At 38.1% G+C, this 10,498-nt stretch overlaps 1 protein-coding gene across 2 annotated transcripts in view; it reads right to left on the bottom strand.

Annotated features, from left to right (window-relative positions):
* Positions 1 to 4,707: 4,707 nt before the first annotated feature.
* CDK7 (cyclin dependent kinase 7) overlaps positions 4,708 to 10,498 on the bottom strand; it is a 32,102-nt gene continuing 26,311 nt past the window's right edge. For both annotated transcript variants that reach the window (XM_043979185.1, XM_043979186.1), the window contains 3 exons: positions 10,303 to 10,452; positions 6,535 to 6,682; positions 4,708 to 5,192 (listed from right to left, as the gene is read on the bottom strand). In XM_043979185.1, the coding sequence (XP_043835120.1) occupies positions 5,164 to 5,192; positions 6,535 to 6,682; positions 10,303 to 10,452 (327 nt within the window). In that variant the 3' untranslated portion in view covers positions 4,708 to 5,163. The remainder of the gene's footprint in view (positions 5,193 to 6,534; positions 6,683 to 10,302; positions 10,453 to 10,498) is intronic.

Here is a 10,498-nt window from a genome sequence, read left to right as displayed (position 1 = left end):
ACTCTACCACCTAGCTGCTCCAATATGCAAAACTAATACATATGCATTATCAAGTCCAATGGCTATTATGTTTTATCTCTCCAATGCTTAACTGCTTTTTTTTTTCCTTTCTACAGACTCCTTTATTTTTTTCTCTCTCTCTTTTTTTTAATGTATGAGGTATTTTATTTTTTCCATTACATGTAAAGATAGTTCTCAACTTTTGTTTATACATGCTTTACAATTTCAGATTTTTCTCCCTCCCTCCCCTCCCTCCCCTCTCTCCTAGACAGCAGGTAATCTGATATAGGTTATATCTATATATCTCTATACATATACATATACATATAGATATATATATACACACACACATATATACACATAATAACATTAATCCTATTTCTGCATTAATCCTGTTACAAGAGAAAGAATCAGAGCAGTGATGCAAAACCTCAAAATAGAAAAAAAAAACCAACAGCACCCAAAACAAAAGAAATAATATGGTTCAATCAGCATCTATACTCCACAGTTCTTTCTTTCTTTTTTTTTCTTGGATTTGGAGATCCTCTTCCATCATGAGTTCCCTGGAACTCTTCTGTACCATTGCATTGGTGAGAAGAATATAGTCCATCACAGTAGGTCAACACTCAATGTTGATGATACTGTGTACAATGTTCTTCTGGTTCTGCTCATCTCACTCATCATCAGCTCATGTAAGACCCTCCAGGTTTCTCTGAACTCTTCCTGCTCATCATTTCTTACAGCACAATAGTATTCCATAACTGCTTTATTTTTATCACAAAAACGTCCCATCTCTTTGTTCTGCTGTGACTTTGTTCCTTGCTCTTCAACCTCCCTTTTATTTCTAGAATTATAATAAAAATTTGATTGCATAAAGAGTTTTTTGTACAGTCCTTTCCTTAAGGACTATAGGTAGGTAGAACTATAGTAACCTGACTGCATGATATTGTACATGCAAAGTATTGCCCTCCCATATCTCAAGAACCTCCTGCCAAAGTGAAAAAAATGTTATTAGGCTCCAGGTACTAGTCTTTAAAGAATTCTGCCTCCTCCCCAAGGTTTCCCTTGGGTGGTGGCAGTGGAAAGTGGCCACCTCTCCCTATTATTCCCCTACCCCCACAAAACTCATACCAACATTAAGTTAAGAATCTAATTTGGGGCTTAGTGGATTAAATTTTGTTAAATCTAACCTTAAAATGGCTAGCTCAACCTGGTAGGTCATCCTCTTGCTCTGAGGTGGGTGGCCACTAAGTTCTATTCACTGTTTCTCCATGGTCTAAAAAGCAGTCACATACTTGACTGAAAGGGTCTGTTTACTATTCTTGGTTACAAAAAATCATTTGATTTGTTAGAACAAAATGGCAGCCTCAATGGCATTTCTCCAACAAAACATCACCACCGCGTATATTAAGATCATCATAAGGTTCCTTCACAAATGTAACCACAGACGAATCCAACAATTCATATCATCAACATTAAGGGAGACATAAAACCATGTTACCAAAACTATGTAGAGTCCATATGGAAGAAGAATTCCCTATTTATGGTAAAGAATTCCATATGTTCATATTCATAGAAAATGTGCTGATTACATCAAGCTCCAGAATATTATAGGGTCTCTATCGAGACCCTAGCCAATCAAAAGAGATCAGTCTTATTAACTATCCATACATTAAAACTAAATGGATGAAAATTGCCTATTGTCCAACAAATCATGACACCAAGATGGACAGGACAGTTGAACTTTGTGTATATATTTACCTGCAGATGTCTGGGTCCAGATATTAATATGAGGTAGAGAGTAGGTTGGAATGTATTTGGGAAATTACATAGTGCTTTCAACAATTCTAAACTGCTCCAAGGAAAAAAAATCTTTTAAACACTAATATTCTATGAGTGATGCTATATGGTAGCTATTACAAAATCATAACAATCTTATCAAAATTGTTCAGGGGTAGGTGGCCAAATGGGTATTCCTAACACCTTTTTGTCCTATTTCTTATCACAAAAAATAGACTCAATCTAAGGGAGGAAGTGTGGTTCAATTGAATGAGTGCTAGATTTAGAGTCAGAAGTGGTCCAAATCCTAACTCTGCTACTTCCTTTCTGTCTCACCAAAGACAAGTCCCTGTTTCTTCGGGTCTCATTTTCCTTATCTGTAAAATGAAAATGTTGGCTTGTTCTCTAAGGTTCCCTCCAGTCCTAAATTTGAGATCTAAATCCAAGATTGATCAACTTTCTTATGACTATAAATGTGAGGCTTTCATTTCTCTATAAAGCAATATTTACAAAGTAATTAGATTAAGTGCACATTTGGAGCCAAACTTTCAGAGGCTAGGTATTCTTTTTTTGTTGTTTTTGTTTTTTGGTGAGGCAATTGAGGTTAAGTGACTTGCCCAGGGTCACACAGCTAGTATCAAGTGTCTGAGGCTGGATTTGAACTCAGGTCCTCCTGAATCCAGGGCTGATGCTCTATCCACTGCGCCACCTAGCTGCCCCAGCTAGGTACTTTTATACAAATCACTATGTCTGTGGACAGAATTAAAACAAATGAGAGGGCAGCTAGGTGGCACAGTGGATAAAGCACTGGGCCTGGATTCAGGAGGACCTAAGTTCAAAATCCAGCCTCGCGGGGCAGCTAGGTGGCGCAGTGGATAAAGCACTGGCCCTGGATTCAGGAGGATTTGAGTTCAAACCCGGCCTCAGACACTTGACACTTATGAGCTGTGTGACCCTGGGCAAGTCACTTAACCCCCATTGCCCCACACAAAAAAAAAATCCAGCCTCAGATACTTGACACTAGCTGTGTGACCCTGGGCAAGTCACTTAACCCTTATTGCCCTGCAAAAAAAAAAAAAATTATCTCACATGTGAATGTGCATTTGACAACTAAGTGACATGTCCCTAAAAAATCAAGATCAAAGTGCTTGTAAACAGCACAGCTAGACAGACAATAGATGTTGGCTTTGGGGAATTAGCCTATAGGACTAGCACTTAGAAGGACAAATCAGTTCGTGAATGTCTGATACCCCATCTTCTTGATCAATGGGTATGAAAATATGCAAGACCAGTGATTCCATCATTTTAGGGAGTTCCTTGGTGAGAAAACTCCCTTTGCCAACGGGTTGGCAACTGTCATGCAATTGATAATCTTAGAGAATTGCCATGGACACTGAGACATTTCAGCGATATGCCTAGAGTCACACAATGCTGGAGAAGGGGCTTGAACCCAGATTATTCTGTCCCAAGATAATTCTCTAGTTGCTCCTTATTACTAGATTTATTTCCAGAAATAAGTTCAATAATTTCACCTACCTACCAGAAGCTAGGTGGCCAGATCATTCTTTCACTGTGACATCCTAGAACAGTGGAGGTCAATTGTTTAAGTGAAGTACTTTAAGTTTATACCTTAAGCAGGCCTGAAACTATGAAAAGAGCTGCTGCTGAGATAACTTTACCTTCACCTCTATGAGAGCAAATTATTTTATGTGGATATAGATTGTTAGATGATAAATAAGGGGAACCAAATCCATGAGGTAGGCATAAGATCAAACAACACACATAAGAAGTCTATATTTATATCAACCTCAAATAGATCCCTGTAGGCGACAAGTTGACTTTGAAAACCACAAATTAACATTATTTATGTTATGTTGTATTTTTATTTTGGGGGCGGGGCTAAGGGGGTTAAGTGACTTGCCCAGGGTCACACAGCTAGTAAGTGTCAAGTGTCTGAGGCCGGATTTGAACTCAGGTCCTCCTGAATCCAAGGCCGGTGTTTTATCCACTGTGCCACCTAGCTGCCCCCTTCCCAATTATATTTTAATCTAGTTTTGGCTATACTCAAAAGTTGTGTGGGCAAATTTGACACCTCTGATCTATCTTACCTATCATGACCACCAAAGGCAACAAGATGCAGCTATACCTTTGTGAACTTTGTTAGAGCTGGAAGGGACTTTCGAGACATTCAAAGCCAACACCATGCCATGGAAACTGAAGTTCAGAAGTAAAGGATGAGTGCACTGATTTTTCAAAGTGAGAGCTGAAATGTTTTCTGACAAATCCAAGCTTGCAAGACCTGGGGGTACTATTGCTTAGTTATTCCATAGTTAACTTTTTTGTTGTAATTTTCAATTTAACAAGCATTTATAAACCCCCAACTACATGCAAGCCACTGAAGAGACAAAGATAAAAATTAAATAGTTCCTGTCCTCAGGGAACTTCCATTCTCCTAAACAGACACATAGAAAAGTAAATATAAAATAGATACAACAGTGACTTAGAGAACAGGGTTGGGAAGAGCCCTAACTCAACTGAGCAAATCAAGAAAGGTCTTGTTTAAGAGGTGAATGTTGAGCTAAAACTCAAAGAGAGCCAGTGCTTCTACCAGGTTGGGTGGAAAGAGAGCAGAGTGCAGCAGGGGAAGGGAGGGAACAGCCTGTGCCGAGGCTTGGAGGTGGGGGGCAGGAATGTCATGTAGGGGGAACATCGAGGAGGCAACTTTGCCTTAAATAGAATATATGACAAGGATTAATATTTAATTAGTCTGGAAAGACAGGGTACAGAAGTCATGAGGGGCTTTATTTTAAGATGAAGTGCAGAAGTACAAAACCAATACATTCTCAGATGTCATTTTCTTAACTAGTTCACTTTTTTCAGAAAGAATTGTGAATCACTGATCATCACCCCCCCGCCCCTGACCCCCTCTCAAGTCTCTATTGGTTAGTGATCTATAGAATCCATTTGCAGCTCTTTATATGTAGTCATCAATGTCCTTCAGGACAAAGGTCAAAATCAACAACAATCTGGGATCCATTTTTTCTTCGAATGGTTAAGAGTATAAACCAGCAATGGAACGATCAAAATACAATGGCAAGGGAGAAGAAACAAAGGATCAGTAAGTGAAACAGCTGCAGCGTTAGGGCACCAGTGCTTTAAAATCTGAGTCAGAATGTCAAGTCATAATCAGTTATGGAATAAGTAATTTAAGGAACCTGAATTTTTTACAAAAGAATTTTATTTCAGCAAGAGTTTTACATATCTTACATGTGTAGAATATTTACAAATTCACTTTTTATAACATTCATTTAATGTTTAGTATTTTCTCATTATTATTTTTTTTTCTATGTTCATCAGCACAATGCTGTCCAGTACTCACAGTAATTAAAAAATCAGCTTTTTTGGTAATCCACCTAGGAAGAAATGGAAAAAATTTACCAGTCACTAAGTTTCAATTATCTCTCCATATTAATATTTTCTAAGATCACTTACTCAGCACTAATTACACTAATAAGAATTTACAAAAAAAATTAGGATCAGCCCTTTTATTGCCAATTTAGTGTATAAAATACAGGCTATCTTCTGAGCAAATGAGTTGTTTCAATGGAAGCATATAAAGTTATAATGACAAGTCCATTTCAACTTGGATAATTTAAGTTCATAAAAAGTTAAATTAGAAGTAAAGAGTCATTGGGAGTGGAGCAGAGTATATATCTGGAAATGACTGATATAAAAGCAAAAGGGATCAATAAAATATTAACTTAATAACAAAATTACATCTTCCTTCCAACCACATTTCATTAAAGTACTCTAATAAGCATAATAATGAACATCAGCAGAGAGGCCAAATGTCTTTATAAAAATTTGAGACAGATAGGTGGTATGGTGGAAAGATCATTGGGTCTAGAGTCAAGAAGACACACATATGGTTTAAGACACTTATTAGCTGTGTGACCCTGGGCAAATCACTTCACCTTTGCCTGCCTCAATTTCCTCAAATGTAAAGTAGAGATAAATAAGAGTACCTAATTTTTATAACATAGTTAAGCACATTAGTAGGTGCTAAATAAGTGCATACTAGCAGAAATTTTCAGATTTATTTGTTATAAGAGATTAAGGGGAAAGTTCAAATTAAAGATAAACTATTTTACTAAAGTTCAAACCTAAACAAAACACTCAACTAAAAATTCTACAAATTAAACCTATCCACTGGTGATTCGAAAATACTGTACTTATGTAAGATGCATTTCATGAAATTTTAGGATATTTGTGTTTCCTTTTTTTTTTTTGGTAGGACAATGATGGTTAAGTGACTTGCCCAGGGTCACACAGCTAGTAAGTGTCAAGTGTCTGAGGCCATATTTGAACTCAGGTCCTCCTGAATCCAGGGCCAGTGCTTTATCCACTGCTCCACCTAGCTGCCCCCAATATTTGTGTTTCTTAAAGTAAGTAACATTAATTAGCAGCTAGGTGTTACAGTTGGAACACTGAATCAGAATGAATGAGTTCAAACCTGGCCTCAGACACTCACTAGCTGTGAGACCCTAAGCAAGTCACTTCACTTTTTTTCCCCTCAGTTTCCTCATCTGTTAAATGGAGATAATAATACCACCTACCTTCCAGAGTAGTTGTGAGGATTTGATGAGATAAAGGGCTTAAACCTCACAGCACTCTATAAATGCTATTATTATTATTATGATTTGTATCTATAGTCTACTGAGTTCAGTTTGTTTCTTAAGAACCTAGGGTTTCTACCTTGTTCCAAGGCATCAGTCCGTTTCCGTTTTGCTGCTACAGCTGGATTTGGCTGCTCCTTCAGGGACTCCGCAGGGCAGTTTGGTCTTGGCAGATGGCACCCAGGAGTAGGCCCTGGTCGGTTACTGAAATACTTAGTTTTCAATGCCTTAAAAAGCCAAAAACAAAAGTACCAAGGTAGTTTTTAAATAAGCATCAAACTTTTCATTACATTCCCTCTTTTCTCTAGCCTGAACAAATTACATGCTTAAGTAACATCACAGAATTCCATGTTTGTTTTTTCAGTGAGGACCAAAAATTTTTAAACGAGGCCTAAAAATTTCTTGGGTTATTAGTAGCCCTAAAAATGCAAGTTGTCTAAGAAAAACCCACACTCAAAGCTTAGCCCAAGTTTAGCCAATCCCATTAATAAAAGAAGGGGGAAATGGTCTCATTTTATAGCTCTTTACAAAGCTTTAAACACAATCTATGGTAATGGAGGGACTTGGCATCATTTCTCAGAAAAGCATATTCTGTTGTATTTTGCACCTAGGTTTAAATATTTCATATTTTAGTTCTATACTTTAGGGACTACAATACTATGAAAGTGAGGACAATGCCAGAAAAAAAAATAAGTGCTCTCTAATTAGGCTCCTGATATCTCAACCAACATCTGGAAAAGTAAACATTTGATATTGCCTTTTATTTTTAATAGATGTCTTATTTGAAGACTGAAGGATGAATTATAATTCAAACGGGGAAAAAAGTAACTAATAATATTGAATTGGTCTACTGTAGCTTAAATAGGTAGTTAGAAAAGCACTCAAGGCTTCTAAACATTAATTTCTTTAAGGCTGCATGTATTTATATTTTAGGGTCAGCTAGGTGTCTTAGTATATCTTAGAACTCCTGGCCTGGAGTCAGGAAGATCTGAGTTCAAATTCAGCCTCACTTACTAGATGTGTGACGCTTTAGTCACTTAATCCGTTTGCCTCAGTTTTCTCATCTGTCAAATGAGCTGGAGAAGGAAATGGCAAACCACTCCAGTGTAAAGGGGCTAAAATTCTAGCTAGTCTGGGGCAGCTAGGTGGCGCAGTGGATAGAGCACTGGCCCTGGATTCGGGAGGACCTGAGTTCAAATCCAGCCTCAGACACGTGACACTTACTAGCTGTGTGACCCTGTGCAAGTCACTTAACCCCAATTGCCTCACTCACACACACACACACACACACACACACACACACACACACACACACACACAAACTCTAGCTAGTCTGTCTAAAATATCTAATGAGTGGTCGCCAATAAATTATAAACTTTAGCAAAAGTTAGACTTTTAAGCATTTATTAAGGAGAATAAGAATTTGGTGAAGAGAAAGAGAAAGGCCTAGATTCATCTATCTGTTAAAGGGAGAGCGCATTTCTAGCTCCGCTCTCCACCAGAGTCCTGACAAAAGAGAGTGAGAGAGCCAGCCTAGCCCCTTCTTCCTCCCACAAGCCAAGGCCAAAGAAAAGTCACATGGCTTGCCCTCAGGCGCTTTCTCCTCATGGTGAAGCTTTCCTACAGTAAGTCTCCAGCAGGTGGTATCATTCCAATCATTACACCAATCAGTATCTTTGCCAAAAAAACCCAAATGGGGTGATAAAGAGCTGTATACAGCTGAAAATGACTGAACAACATAATACTTATTTTAAAAAAGTTTTTTCATTAATGTCTTTTGCATTGCCAGTTTCTCCCAGTATCCCTCCCTCCCTCAGAGACCCCATCCCACAAAACAAATGATATTTCTATTTATGTACGTATGTATTTACTTATTTGTTTGCTTGTTTATTTATTTATTTGGTGGAGCAATTGAGGGTTAAGTGACTTGCCCAGGGTCACACAGCTAGTAAGTGTCAAGTGTCTGAGGCCAGATTTGAACTCAGGTCTTCCTGAATCTAGGGCCAGTGCTTTATCCACTGTGCCACCTAGCTGTCCCCAACAAATTATATTTTTACTTCTTTTTTTTTTTTTTTAGTGAGGCAATTGGGGTTAAGTGACTTGCCCAGGGTCACACAACTAGTAAGTGTTAAGTGTCTGAGGCCAGATTTGAACTCAGGTACTCCTGACTCCAGGGCCGGTGCTCTATCCACTGTACCACCTAGCTGCCCCACAAATTATATTTTTAAAGATAGAAAAAGAAAAATAGGAAAAAAGATCAGCATAATTGAACAATACACTGAAAAAGTCTGGAAAATGTACAATGTACAACACTCGTGAACAAAGGGGGTTGAGTTGGGAGTATCTTCTCATATCTCTTCTTTCAAGTCATGTTTGTTCTTTACACTTTTGATTTTTTTTTCCTGGTTCTTCTTGTTGTATTTATTGTGTTGTTGATTTACAGTCTCTACTTACTTTGCTTTGTATTTAGCATTGGCTTTTTTTTTTTTTTGCAGGGCAATGAGGTTTAAGTGACTTGCCCAGGGTCACACAACTAGTAAGTGTCAAGTGCCTGAAGTCAGATTGAACTCAGGTCCTCCTGAATCTAGGGCTGGTGCTTTATCTACTTCGCCACCTAGCTGCCCCCAGCATTGGCTCTTAAAGTATTATTTGTGCACTGAAATGGCCTTGCTACCCCAATACTTTCATTTCTATTTTTAGTGTGATTCTAAATATTTCAAAAAATGAATCTGCAAAATCCAGGGTTTCAAATGGTGCTAAAAAAAAAAAAAGAACAAATAGGGGCAGCTGGGTGGCGCAGTGGATAAAGCACTGGCCCTGGATTCAGGAGGACCTGAGTTCAAATCCAGCCTCAGACACTTGATACTTACTAGCTCTGTGACCCTGGGCAAGTCATTTAACCCTCATTGCCCTGCAAAAACAACAACAACAACAACAACAAATATATAACTACCCCAAAACTGCAAATAATGATCATTTTAATTAGGATGGGACCACAAAATTGGAAGAAATCTTTAAGGTCTTCCAGTCCAACTTCTTCATTTCACATGAGGAAACTGAGTCTCAGTGACTTGTCAAAGTGTCTCTCAGCTAAATGGTGGCAGGGTTCAGACTAGAGTCCAGGTCTACTGCTTTTTAGCTACTTCTCCATGTATTTTATACTCCAGATCCAAATACAAATAAAAAGTCACACTTTTCATACAAATACACAAACTTGAAAGAATAGAACCTCTAATTTACAACTTTTTCTGGTATTAATTCAAAAAATGCTTGGCAATTGTGGTCTAAAAATTCTAGTATCCAACAGAGAGGTCCTGGATTTCGATCAAAATAACAGCCTCTGGGGGCAGCTAGGTGGCACAGCGGATAAAGCACTGGCCCTGGATTCAGGAGTACCTGAGTTCAAATCCGACCTCAGACACCTGACACTTACTAGCTGTGTGACCCTGGGCAAGTCACTTAACCCCCATTGCCCTGCAAAAAAACAAAACAAAACAAAACAAAAATAACAGCCTCTAAAATAGATTGTTTGCCAAGCTATTCTATGGATAATTAAAACTTGCTCTTTACTCTGTAGCAATCTCAGTAAAGGTTTCTTCCTGCCTCCACCCAGTCATAAAATACATTGTTGAAAACTGTTTCAAGCATTCGGCTTTCATTTAGGTCACAAAAGATATATAAATGAAACTCGGTTTCTTATTTTTCTACTGTTCCAAAAGAGAAACTTAAAAATACCACTGGGATACTGCAGAGGGCAACGTTAGTTTTAAAGTGTGATGGCAGCTACTGTTACGTAAGATTATCTTCAGATTACTTAACGTGATTTTTAAAGGACATGTTAAAATACCTGAGTAGCTGTGAGCCGGGTACAAGGATTAAATGTGAATAAACCTTGTATGAGGTCTAGCAAGTCATCTCCTGCAGCACTGAAGATATGTTGTAAAGGGATTCCAGGGAAACTCTTAAATGTCACATAATCTGGAAGACTACACATACCCTAGAGAGAGATTGTGAAAATTATCAAATTAAAGGACAGGAAAAAC

The sequence above is a fragment of the Dromiciops gliroides genome, chromosome 1 (assembly GCF_019393635.1).
Source record: "Dromiciops gliroides isolate mDroGli1 chromosome 1, mDroGli1.pri, whole genome shotgun sequence".
Lineage (NCBI taxonomy): Eukaryota > Metazoa > Chordata > Mammalia > Microbiotheria > Microbiotheriidae > Dromiciops > Dromiciops gliroides.
Note: the sequence above shows the minus strand (reverse complement) of the source record. Positions and strands in the feature narration are given on the sequence as shown.